At 37.5% G+C, this 13,927-nt stretch overlaps 1 protein-coding gene and 1 pseudogene across 1 annotated transcript in view; both read right to left on the bottom strand.

Moving 5' to 3' along the window:
- The window catches only part of PDHX (pyruvate dehydrogenase complex component X), a 67,982-nt gene that overhangs the window by 21,695 nt on the left and 32,360 nt on the right, over positions 1–13,927 (bottom strand). The window contains exons 4-5 of the mRNA XM_027578545.2: positions 9,965–10,164; positions 8,119–8,217 (exon numbers count right to left, since the gene is read on the bottom strand). Of these exons, the coding sequence (XP_027434346.1) occupies positions 8,119–8,217; positions 9,965–10,164 (299 nt within the window). The remainder of the gene's footprint in view (positions 1–8,118; positions 8,218–9,964; positions 10,165–13,927) is intronic.
- On the bottom strand, positions 84–723 carry LOC113913970 (annotated as a pseudogene).

Below are 13,927 nucleotides of genomic sequence, written 5' to 3'. Positions count from 1 at the left end.
AAATTATAATATCTGACAATTCAAAAGAACCCTTTCCAAAAACAAAATTTTACATTTTAAAAAATGCTTTGTTTTTTGTTCCCCCATTGTGACATTTTATTTGCACGTATGTATTACATCCCTAGAAAAAGAATCCCAGGATTTTCCCTCCTGTGTGTTTTCGTCTTGCTTCTTCATGGTCCATGATGCCAGCTGAGGCTGTCAGTACAATGAAACCAAACTGGTGGGACGGGAGTAGGTTATTCTGCCATTTTTTAGATCTTTCAGTTGTACATCAAATCTGGGGCTGATCACTCCACACTTGTTTAACCTGCCCGTGAGGTTCACAGCAATTTTCCCCGCTCTGTGATCATCACTGATTTCAAATTTGCCAATGTAACCATGCTTCATCATTACAGTGAGAAACCGGACGATGACTTTGGAGCACGGCCTAATAAGAACCTGGCGTTGACTTCTCTTTTCAGCATTGTTAACGCTCTTGAGAGCATCTGCCAGGACATTCATGGGCACCATTATGGCGGCACGGAAAGATAGCAGAAAGAGCTTAAAAAACGTTTTTAATCTAAAAATTTCTTTAAAAAGGTTTTACATAACCTAAAAACAACATCACAATGACACAAATTTAAAGGCAAATTACATTCCTTAAATTTCTCAAACACAGTTTATTTATTATTGTTTATCAAAAGAATTATGAGGGGGAAAACCTAGCATCTGCGGGGCTTATTAGAAATGACAATCATCCTCCCCTAAACGAAACCTTTTACTTAATATCTTATGGCAACATGGCAGGCAGAATTCTGAGATGGATGGCTCCAATATTCCTGTATGTATAGAATTAGTACCTGCTGTACACAGCCCACATAATCCCTTCTGAGTATGGGTCGGCCTGAGGATGATGGATGGGCTCCCATGATTAGGTTACATTACAAGACAAAGGTGATGGACTTTGCAGACCTAATTAAGGTCCTCAATCAGCTGGCATTAAGTTCATCAAAAAGCAAAAGTAAAATCACCCTGGTGGGATCAGACATACCAGATAAGGCCTTTAAATGGAACCAGGAATTCCTGGAAGAAGAGATTTGAATGGAGAGAGATTCTCCTGCTGGCACTGGAGAAGGGAACAGGCATTTGTGGAGATGACTACATGGCACGGACTTGAGGGAGGCCTCCAGGAGCTGGGACCAGTCCTTGGCTAAAAGCCAACCAGGGGCCAGAGTCTCAAAGACTGAATTCTGATAGACTGAGTTTTGATAGATAGAACTGAATTCTGCCAACAACCATGTGAGCCTGGAAGAGGACTCAATCCAATCTTTATTTTTTTTTTTTAGATTTTTTTTTTATTTATTCATTTGCGAGAGACAGAGAGAGAACAAGCAGGGGGAGAGGCAGAGGGAGAGGGAGAAGCAGACTCCCTGCTGAGCAAGGAGCCGGATGCAGGACTCGATCCCAGGACCCCGGGATCATGGCCCGAGCCGAAGGCAGAGGCTTAACGACTGAGCCACCCAGGCGCCCTCCATCCAATCTTTAGATGAGACCCTAGCTCTGGCCAAAAACCTTCATTTCAACCTTGTGACTGGAAGCTGAGAACCCAGCCATGCTGGGCCCTGACTTCTGACCTACAAAATTGTTAGATAATAAACAGGTACTATTTTAAGCTGCTAAGTTTGTAGTAATTTGTTATGCAGTAATAGAAAATTGACCCGGGCAAGCATGTTCCAACCTGGGGCACAATGTTAGAGGAATCCCCCCATATGTACTGATACTATTTTTAGTTAGGAGAGCCCATGCTTTATACCTGGGTCCAAAAAGGGGTGCATGGAGTTAACACTAAGTACAACGAACTTACTTGTTTCAAAATTAAAGAGCTGACATTTAACAAGAGAGGTCAGATTGACGGAAGAACTCTTAAATGTTTTACCATCTTGGATCCCTAATAAGCACTGAAAGTGGGAATAAAAGTGAGAAGATGAGCCTCGTAAGCCTGTACTGTGCTTATGTTAATTATGTAATCTTACACCAGCCCTGTGAGGGAGGTATTATTACTCCCACTCCATCGATGAGTAAGTAGGCTTGGAGAGGTTAAATTGCAAGTGTAAGTCAGTATTTCTCAAGCACCAATATTGCAGGTGTTGAGGATACAGCGTTAAACAAGACACTTTATTCCACAGAAGAGTCTCTATTAATCAGGCAAACAAATGACAGTAGTGATGTGCTATGAAGAAAATAAAGCAGAATAATGACATGAGTGACAGGTGAGAGGGGGGCTTCTTTGAAAAGAGGATGGATGGTCAGGGAAGGCCTGAGGATGTGGTATTTGTGTGGAATGACATGAAGGAGGAACAAGAGCTGGGGAAAGCATGTTTCTAGGCAGGGAAAAATACAGCTGCTTCTAAAAACAGAAGGCAGGCCAGTGTGGAAAGAAGAGTGAACAAGGAGGAGAGGGTTAAAAGATGAAGCCAAGGCTGGCATCAAACCCAGGTATGGCCAACTCCAGAGTCTGTGCATTTGCTGCTACTTTTCTCACACCTGTGCACATAATGTGCAAATATAAACCAAGGCAGAGTCAGAATACTTTTTTCTCACATGAACAGAGTAGGACAGAATCCAGTACATCTCGGATTCACAGCAAGTCTGGGACTGAATGACAAATAGTGATCTACCTAATCTGAAGCTAAACGTAGGACCTCTTGACCATGGCCTCCAACCCGTCACACAAAAAGCAGCCTGGGCGTAACTGGAGGCCAGGCCGCTTCTCCGAGCACGTGCCACACAACACGGTGATGTGAATGGAAAGACCGAGGATGAAGAGGAGGTATGTGGCCTAGGGAATGACCTTATATATTGTTGAGGCTTGTGACAACAAGCTTACTTCTCTTGGGAAGTTATTTTTTTTTTAAAGATTTTATTTATTTATTTGAGAGAGAGAGAATGAGAGAGAGAGAGAGCACGAGAGGGAAGAGGGTCAGAGGGAGAAGCAGACTCCCCGCTGAGCAGGGAGCCCGATGCGGGACTCGATCCTGGGACTCCAGGATCATGACCTGAGCCGAAGGCAGTCGCTTAACCAACTGAGCCACCCAGGCACCCCTGGAAGTTAATTTTTAATTTACTTATACTCATAACCAAAAGCATCATTTTCCAGTTAATTATGGTAACATTTACATGTGAAGTAAATGGCTGCCAATAACCTTTCTGGGGATTTATGTCATGAGCCAAAACCCTAGCCAGATAAATAAAAATATGAGCACTGGGGGGCGCCTGGGTGACTCAGTTGGTTGAGCACCCAACTCTTAATTTCGGCTCAGGTCATGATCTCAGGATCAGGGGAATCAAGCCCCATGTTGGGCTCCATGCTCAGCGGGGAGTCTGCTTGAGGATTCTCTCCCTCTGCCCCTCCCCCCCTTGCTTAAGCTCTCTCTCTAAAATAAAATAAAATCTTAAAAAAATGAGCACTGATATACAATAAAGGCTTCTGTTGATTCAGAAAAAATGCCTTCCGCAAAAGACATTTAGCTTCTAAGAGCTCTTACAAGTCATAGCCTAACATTACTAGTCCCTTTCTATTATATAAGGTAATTAAATACATCTAATAAAACCTATTACTAATCTGAGTTTTAAATCAAATTAAAGTTTAGCATCAGAGTGACATATCCAAAACACATCCATTTCTTTATATGGGGATCACCAGTTTACTCTCAGGCATCAGTTAAAAATAAACAAACAAAAATAACAACTGAACATAAAGACTAAAATATTAATGCCTGAATATGTCTATTTAAGAAAAGATTGGTCACATTAAACTGACACATTTTTATTTCATTATCAGCATAACTAATAACTATTTTATCAAGAAATAGGCAATTTAGTTTCATTCTTGTAGTAACTAAGATTCTTGGGTAAAACGGCTCTTGGTAAAGAATAAAAGTAAGGAGAAGTCATTAATCATTAACAAGTAAACAGAAAATCAGTTCTGGCCACTGCTTCACAGTAAACTTTCACTGCTGATTTTACACTTACATACCTCATAAAGTATAAATGTTAATTACTGTTTAATAACAGCCAACAATTTAGTTTCTATAATGCAGAGAATGCTTTTAATGATTTCTGTCCATGAAATAATGAATCAGATTCTACTTGAAGAATGAGGTGGGCATTAAAAGCTCTAAAAATTAGGAGAAAAACAAATATATCACACTTCTGCATAAAGGCAGAAGATACCCTGGTAGTTCACTCAGGGCAGAACCTTCTCTACCAGGATCCCTTAAAGAGTAATTCATTTGGGTGGGCTATAACTTAGTTTTATTTATTTAAGTAATTTCTTTCTTTTTTTTTTTTTTAAGATTTTATTTATTTATTTGACAGAGAGACACAGTGAGAGAGGGAACACAAGCAGGGGGAGTGGGAGAGGGTGAAGCAGGCTCCCCGCCGAGCAGGAAGCCCGATGCAGGGCTCAATCCCAGGACCCTGGGATCATGACCTGAGCCGAAGGCAGACGCTTAAGGACTGAGCCACTCAGCACCCCTATAACTTAGTTTTAAAAAGAAATACTGCAAACATGCTAGATACTCACCTGTCACACCTATCAGTTTTGATGCTGTGATATGAATACAAACATTAACTACAGCTATGATTTAAGACACAGATACACAAAAGATGTTAGGTTACCGGCAAAGAACTTAAATGTATTCTGTCTCTAACTGTGGTCCCAGCACTAGCTTTCCTAAAATAGTTACATGCACAGGCAAAGTCAAGTCTATATGCTTTCGCGCAACATACATTCTGAGCAATATGTTTGGGCAATATGTTTGCTCTACTGCAACATTTAAAACAGCAACCCTAACACTGAGGATTTACTTCATAAACACACTGGATCAGAGGCACTTCCTCAGCAGTTGGAGCTGATTTTTCTATTCTACTTGCATTTTTAGTTGAGAGTGGAAGAAGGAAGGATGTCCCTCCAAATTTCAAGAATTTGTGCTAAGGTATTTTGGGGGAAGCTTAGCCTGCAGTTTTTAAATCTCATCAGAAGATGACATTTTTGTAGGTGACAGTCAGCCAAAGTTTTTTCTGAGGTCCACCTTAATATTAAACTTAAAACACAAGCATCTTTAGTAGTATACGAATTAAAAATCCTAAATAATGCATGCCTTCAGGATCAATTTTTCTCATGAAATCTTTTGTAATGTGTCAGAATTTGAAGACCAAAGGCTGACTCTCTTACGGTGCACAGTTAAAGAATAAGGACAGGAAAGACAACTGGAAATTAGGAGGAGGAAGATGGCAAAGATATTAAAAATGTAACTCTATTTTAACAGTGCTTCCTTTGGGTATGCAGCAAGACAATACCATTTCGTTTCCCTTCATAAATATTACATTACTATTATAACTTCAATTCAGGTTAAAAAAAAGCGCTATTTGTTCATCATATATATAGTAAGCATATATGGAAAGAGAAGGGAGAAAGGAAGAAAGGGCTATTTCATTCCTCTGCTGTCACACCACTGAACTGCCTTCTAAAATATCACCTAATAACCGACTTCAAAAGACTTTTCTCAGATCACACGTTCCTTAACTTTTTATCCAGCCCCTAGATATCCTCCAACACAAGAAAAGTTGCCTTCTAAAAGTTTACTTCCTGATTATCTCAATTATAACCACTGCTCTACTACCTACCAATCCCTCTCGAGTCCCGAACTATCTCCTGCAAGTAACCTTCACCTCACTGATCCTGATGCCTGTGGGCTTGTCAGCACTGACAACAGGCTTCAGAGCTAACATATCACTCACTCCACTAAGACAAATACTTTCCCAAAGCCCTTATTTGTGTTTATGGAGCCAAAATTTCATCATCCAGACCAGAATCCCAAATTCATTCCTTGATTCGTTGCTATCCTGGTCTATGCTCCCCATTCAATCCTTTATGAAAGCTTCTGGATTCTGTCCTTATAACAATGTCTACATCAGTAATCTCTACTTCTTTCACCTACATTCAAGCATTTTTTATCTTTTATCTGAATTACTTTATAAGCCTATTAATTTATCTCCTAACCTCAACTTTTTTTCTGCTCCAATGTATCTTCTACAAATATGCAAAATTAAGCCTTCTAAGGTACAGCTATGATTACTTTACCAAAGATGTCACCAAATCTTGGTCAATGACTCATGAATTAAGTACAGACTCTCCGCCCTATCCCTCAGAAATTCAGGTAAGTCTATTTGATTATAAAGAAAGTTGCTTTATCCCATTTTTATGGAGAGTTTACTAAAACATAGACTGGTAGATTAATAAAATCAAGGTACAAATAGTAGGATGGATATGGGGGAAAAACTAGGCTTAACTGGCTATGAAGATACTTAATTTTAACATTTTATGGCTAAGTGAAACTTTTTAAGCCCTTTAACTAAAATTTCACAATCTAGAATACTACTTTTCAGTCATAGGTCAGGACAGCTGATCTCCAACTCATGTAGTATGGCAGGACTCACGGTATGTGTTTAAGAGAACCACATACACATGTCTGATGAACAAATCAGTAAGGCTGTAATACAGATAAACGAGGCTACCTAAGAATTAAACCTGGATTGCTCGCCATAAAAGAAATGCCCCAAAATAAACCAATGCTTTAAGATTTATTTATTTATTTACTTATTTGAAAGACAGAATGAGTACAAGTGGGGAGGAGGGGCAGAGGGAGAGGAGAAGGAGACTCCCTGATGAGCCAGCAGGGAGCCCAATGCAGGGCTCAATCCCTGGACCCTGGGATCATGACCTGAGCTGAAGGCAGACGCTTAACGACTGAGCCACCCAGGTGCCCTAAACCAATGCTTTAATGAAGAGTAAAATAACCCAACGAGAAAAAAGATATTTCCGTTGGTCCACAACTGCCACTTAATAGTTTTATAACCTTTGCTCATCTCAACTTAAAAAATTTTAGCCAGTATTACTGATCACTTTTTATCAATAGTAAATGGGGAATAAACATATTGCTTTAAAATGTTAACTCAATTTGAAGAATTTAACATTACCACCAACAGAAATGTAATACAGGGGCGCCTGGGTGGTGCAGTTGGTTAAGCATCCAACTCTTGGTTTCAGCTCAGGTCATGATCTCATGACCCTGGAGCCCAAAGCTCCATGCTCAGTGTGGAGTCTGCTTAAGACTCTTTCTCCTTCTCCCTCTGCCCCATTCCCTCTCCCTGCTCTCTCTCTCTCTCTTTCTAAAATAACACATACCACTACAGCAATTTTACATTAGTCAAATGTCTAAAGGATTAATCTTTGCCTTCCCCACTAGATTAAGTTTCAATAGAGCAGGGGCCATCTGTTCTCATACACTCTTAAAAGAAACAAAATGTAAACAAATGGAAAAACATCAGTGTTCTTGAATAGGAAGACTCAGGATCATCAAGATATCAATTCTTCCCCAAGTTAATTGTAAAATCTGATACAATCCCAATAAAAACACCATCATTCCCCTGTACCAGCAGGGCAAACGAATTGTTTAAAATTCATTTGGAAAAATAATAAAATAAGAATCAACCAAGAAAACTGGTCTATTGAAAAGAAGAACAAGGATAACTCGATCAAATTTTAAAACTTACTATAAAATATTTATAATTAAGAGTGTGGTACTAAACAATGGTGCCAACTCATGGACAGTTGAATAGAAAAGGAAATCCAAAAAGAGCCAACTGCATATGGAAATCAGTTTGATCATACAAGTGACTAAAATCCAAACAGATAAGAATGAAATTATGTTTGAAAGTATATTTCCAGGTTTTAAAAAATTAAATGTGATTATAAGCTTATTTCAAACAAATGTAAAACAATATAAAGGTTCACCACTCTGCACTCTATATATAATTTTTTGCATTTATCACCATTTCTAAGGATCTGGCTTAGTTACCAAGTTAGAACCGTTCTTCACTAATGCTGTAATTACTCTGAAACAACTCTTGCACAGAATATAATTTTGCACTCACAAAAGCAACTGAAAATACAAAAGAACAGTATATGTCCTCTTAAATCTTAACACTGAATAAGCTCTTCTTTAAATACCTTCAGAAAAAGCTGATCATGATAAATAATGGAATTGGTTGTTACAAAAAGCACAAACATACTCTTTGGTGAATATCCCCCGAGGGCCAGTGGCTGTGCCCTGGCTAGCATCCAGGGCATGTTTTTCCAGAATATTACGGGCAGCTGGACTTAAACGGAACCTACGAAAAAAACATGAAGATTAAGGAAACTAATAAATACTCCTAATTTGAATCAAATATACCCAAATATCAACAGTTTTACCGATAATGAGCAAAATAAAAATTTATAATAAAGTTAAAATGATTCCCATAGTCACAAATAAATTAATCTGTACAAATCTGGTTTATTTTACCACCAAAACATTTTCATACAAATTTATTAGTTACTATTTCAAAATATTCCTTTAATAAGCGTTAATATTCAAAAGGAGAGAGCTTCTATTTTGATTAATAATTTTTCACATGGCTCTTCATCCAACACATCAATAAGGAACTAACTATACTGTTCCTTCATTTTTTTCTGTGTGGTAAAATGTACAAAAAAATTACAATTTTAAACGTTTTTAGGCGTACAACTGAGTGGCATTAAGTACAATTAACCTGTTGTGCAACCATTGCCACCATCCATCTCCAGAATTTTCAGTCTCTCAAACTGAAACTGTACCCATTAAACAATAACTCCCCATTCCCTGCCCCGCCCCCTCCCCCAAGCAGCTAGCATTCCACTGTCTTTACCAATTTGATTACTCTAGGTAACTCATATAAGTGGAACCATACAATGTTTGTTCTTTTGTGATTGGCTTATTTTACTTTGCATAATGTCTTCAAGGTTCATCCATGTCATGGTATGTGTGTCAGTATTTCCTTCCTTTTCAAAGCTGAGTAACATTCCGTTGTATGTACACAGCATGTTTTGGACACATGGGTTGTTCTCACCTTTTGGCTACTGTGCATAATACTGCTATACATGGCTGTACAAGTACCTCCTTGAGTTCCTGCTTACAATTCTTTTGAGTACCCAGAGGAGGAATCGCTGGGTCATGTGGTAATTCTAGTCTTATTTTTCTGAGGAACTGCCGTACTGTTTTCCATAGTGGCTACACCACTTTACATTCCCACCAACAGTGCACAAGGGTTCTAGTTTCTCTATATCCCCATCAACATGGAAATCTACAACTCAGCACTTCAAAAACACTGACAAGAACTGACACTGGTATACTAAAGGAAAAAATTTTTAAAACGGTAAGGGTCTGCATTTTTATTTAAGTTCAAAAGTGGTTCTTAAGAGGACGTTTCTCAATGAAGAACTTTTCCTTATAAAGAAAAAGTAATTTTGTATAATTATAGAGAATGTTAAATAAATGAACTTGTTAAAATTTTCAGAATCCATCAATTAAAGCTATGTAAGGCTGACGTGAAATGGTGTTTACTAAGTATCAGTGTTATACAGGGACAAAATTGAGCTCCAGTCTGTGTCGGACACTCAAATGCAATATAGTTGTAAAGGAATGCGTGTTAAGATGGTAATTCCATTTTATGTCAGTCATACATTTAAAACTGGAATTCACATTACAGTAACTAGAATTCCACGGATGGAAACATGAAGTCTGGTATATTGAATTCCATCCTATAATCCTAAAACCTACTTCAAGTTCAACGTGGACAGACTACTTGCTTTGTTCTCCACCCGGTGAGCAGGGCTTTCATACTACCTGGAACGTGACAGGTATTCAATAACTGTTTGCTGAATGAACAATGACAGTAAAAAAATCATTCCTAGGCCTCAGTCACCTAAGAGAAAAAGGGACGATCAGCCACTTCCTACATAAGGTGCAAAGATGTTTTAAATATAATGACTAAAATATCCTAAAAGCTGCTGTAACTTTTTTCTTCTTTTTAACATCAGCATCCAAATAAGCATACTCACTGCAGTTTTCCCAATGTGTGCTCCTCTTTGACAGGAGGAGAAATTTGTGGTTCGGGTGGGGGACAAGGCACTGATGGTTTTGAAGCTGGTGATGGAGGACCTACATCTCTGGGGATTTCAACATGTTTCCAATCTTCTCCTTCTTCAACTAGCAAACCAATTAGTGAACCTAGTCGTATATTTTTAGATCCTTCTTCAACCTGTATTTTAAAAAGAAAATAATTGCAGAGATAGGAAGGCTCGTGACCATATGAAGTAGTTTAAATAATTCTGTACTGATTAGAAAGATCTCTTGATTTGAGCTAAAATCTGCTTCCAAATCAGCCTGCCTCCTCCTTCCACCCACGATCGTCCTTTCTTACCTTCCCCCACGTACACCTTCCTTCACCACTCTTCCCATCCCAGTTATTAATGCTATATCCTGAAAAAAAAAATCTAGAATTTCTCCTCTGATAGCCTTCAAATATATAAGAGCAATCATTACCATCTTCCTTTTGATGTCAATCAGTACAAATCAAAAACAGGAGACTGATTTACTTCAACTATTTGTCTTTCCCAGATAGTTTCCTGTTACAATAGCTTAGAAATTCCAAGAGCTCACAATGAATTAAGTACCCTAAATTAGTCCTATTACTAACATTAATTTAGTGGAAAATGTATTCAGTAAACTTAGTCTCTGAGCTGATTTTTATTTACTTAGAGAAGTCCCTAGGGGACCTTCAGATGACAATGTTTTTAAATTCGGTACTGGAAGAAAATGTCATTCCTTTAAAATTTTTATTATTTTCTTTCAATTACATTAAATAAAGTTCATTACAGATGTAATTTAATGAATAATAGAATGAGAGGCTGTAGGATGTTCACTAATATAGTAACTCTAAGTAAGAACATAACTCCTAAAATGGACTTGATATTTCTGATTAACATTAAATTTGATGCTTATTAGTATGTGCACTATTCTAAAAATAAATAAGGCATAAGTCATGGTAATTAGGAAGCTTTGTAAGTTTACTAATTACTGATGGAGAAGAACAGAAATAATGCTTCAGTGAAGCAAAATATACATGTAAGAAATGAGTACAGAATATAAGGACATTTAATGAATTGCAAGCTGTGAAAAAAAAACTGAACAGCCCAAGAACAATTTGTTTAGCTGTTTGTCACATCCTAAAAAGTTTTAGTTCTATGTACTACTCATTTTTTTTACTATTATGTCAAAAAGATGAGTTAATATTATTTTAAATAAAAATTTTGTTTTAAAACAAAAAACATACTCAACATGGATCAAGAGTGGACTCCAGAATGCCCGCTGGTAAGGGTTGGAAAGTGGCGCCTAAAGGCCCAGCATGAGGCTGGCCGAACTGGGGAGGAGGAAGCAACATGGGACAACCAGTGGGAAACCTGTGGCACCTATTTCTCCAGACACCCATACGCGGGCTGAACTCCATCCCAAGGCACAGACCCCTAGGCTGGAGCCTCTTTCTTTACAAGAGACATTCCCATAGGCTGACATGAATCACCTGCAAATGTGCTAAAGACTGCCTGCTTAAGCTCACCAGCGTCCCCAAGGATGTGAGATGCTGAAGTCGAGAGACAAAATCTGTACAGCAGAAACTCCCAACAGAGAAATTATTTGAGGGGGTTCACTCCATTAAAGGTGCTGGTAAAAACTCTGTTTTGATTGTGATGTTAAAAAATAATCAGTAAGTTAAATAGTTTCTTCTGTAAAAGACAAACAGTGTGAAAGCTGCTGACACAGAAGGCGCGCACACCGCGGTTAATGGAGAGGAGCAGAGTCACATGACTGGGTTTGAAAACTTAGTAAAATATAATACGTTATATGTTAATAAAGCCTCTAAGACAAGATATCTAAAAAAAAAAAAAAAAGAAAACTTAGTAAAACTTTTCCATCATGGTTTCAACCACTGAACAGTTTGAAACTGTCTGTATTCTTTAAGATAAACACTTTAACCTATATGCAAATTAACTTTGGTCTGAAAGGAAGATACATAAGAAACACTGAAGCTGAAAACAAATCAATGACAAGTTAAAAATTCAGAAGGGGAGAAAAAACACTCATTAAGTCCTTGACTAACAGTTTGGCAGTCAAGTGCCAGGCACTGTTCTAGCACTATGTCAACTCATTTAATTCTCCTAACAACCTTAGGAAGTAAGTGCTATTATTATTCAAGTATAGGTAAGGAAACTGAAGCACAGAAAGGCTGAAGGACTTGCTCAAGATCATAAGACCAGTAGGTATCCAGACAAGATACAAATGCAGTCTGACATTACTTAGCATTCAACACGCCAAGTACCAAATCTGTAAACTGCATTCACAGGCTGACCAAAATTATCATACAGCAGTTCAAGATCATGCTCCTACTTTAAAAAACAAGCTTAAAGGGGAGAAGATATAGACTGGATTATAATTCATTTAGCTTTTAATTCACGGGGAACACAGACTCATTTACCACTTTAATATGTCATTTACCCATTTCAACATGAAAATATTAGAACTGAGAATATCTCCCATTTAGTGAATTTGCTCTGAGCTTTGAGGGTTATTTTCTCAATTAAAAATGTTATAGTCTACAGAGAGGAATCAATTGAAGGTCTCAACAATGTCAAATTTCAACCATAAACTTCGGAACAGTGAAATGCATCTTCGAAGGTGACTCAGGCAATTTAATGAAAAATAAGGGGGGAAGGGACCTAACAATAAAATCATATTGAAAAAATACACATTCTTGAAAAAGAAAGGAATACATTCTTTAGAGGAACACCAGTGACACAGTATTACAGTAAGATGCAGCTAAGAAATCGATTGAAGAACATGACTAGTACCAAAACATTCTTTGTTATTTTTTAATTTTAGGAGTATCAACAAAAGGAAGCATTTTTTTCTTTTTTAAGTAAGCTCTCCCAAAATGGGGCTTGAACTCACGACCCAGAGATCAAGAGTCACATGCTCCACCAACTCAGCCAGCCAGGTGCCCCTAAAGGAAGTATTTTTTAAAATTTTGCATTAATATCCATGGATTTTAGTTTTCAGAAAGAATTCTAGTCTTGAAAATTATTTTGAAAAATAATGGTCTATCAATGTTTTGCCAGTCAATAAATTGTCAAAAATTTATATAAGCTTAAATAATCTTAATATCCTACACCCTTTTCACCCTCAAAAGTATCCTGGTTTGTAACAAATCATATAGTAACCCTAAAATGTTAGAAGCCAAACCAGACAATCTTTAATAAATTCTCCAAATAGAGGCATGTGGGTGGCTCAATCAGTTATGCATCTGACTTTTGATTTTGGCTCAGGTCATGATCTCAGGGTTGTGAGATAGAGCCCCACAATGGGCTCCACACTGGGCGTGGAGCCTGCTTAAGATTCTCTCTCTCCCTTTCCATCTGCCCTTCCCCTTCCCCCTCTAAAAACAAAACAAAACAAAAACTCCAAATATGTCATCCTAATATTTTACTTTATTAACATCATTTAAAATGCCTGCTGTCCAGTTTGCTGAATAAAGTTAAGACTAAGCTTATGAACTAATACCTGAGTAAAAATTTAAGGTTTTCTGTACAATTTACTAGTGATTAAATAAGAATTTAACAATTTTCTCATTAAGTGAACTAAACTGGAAATGGATCATAAAATTATCTACACTGACACCAATTATTCTTTATTAACATTATTAAAAGCTTCTAAGCTTTTTTCTGGTTCTAACTGAAATGTAATAAATATTATTTTATATAAAATGGAAATCAGATGCAAAAATTACGAATGAGAACAAAGAGATATGAAATTGGGCAGGGGTAGAGGAAGAATACAAAAACCTTTCCAAGACTATGCAAACAAATCTCCATGAGGAGCAAGATAGGTAATAATTTCTAATGGTTTCAAAAATGTGCACAAGCTAAAAACTAGAGCTTTATATCATCACTTGCCTTTTAACAAGACCAATC

Source organism: Zalophus californianus, chromosome 11 (genome assembly GCF_009762305.2).
Source record: "Zalophus californianus isolate mZalCal1 chromosome 11, mZalCal1.pri.v2, whole genome shotgun sequence".
NCBI classification, from domain to species: domain Eukaryota; kingdom Metazoa; phylum Chordata; class Mammalia; order Carnivora; family Otariidae; genus Zalophus; species Zalophus californianus.
This window is presented reverse-complemented; position numbering and strand designations above follow the sequence as displayed.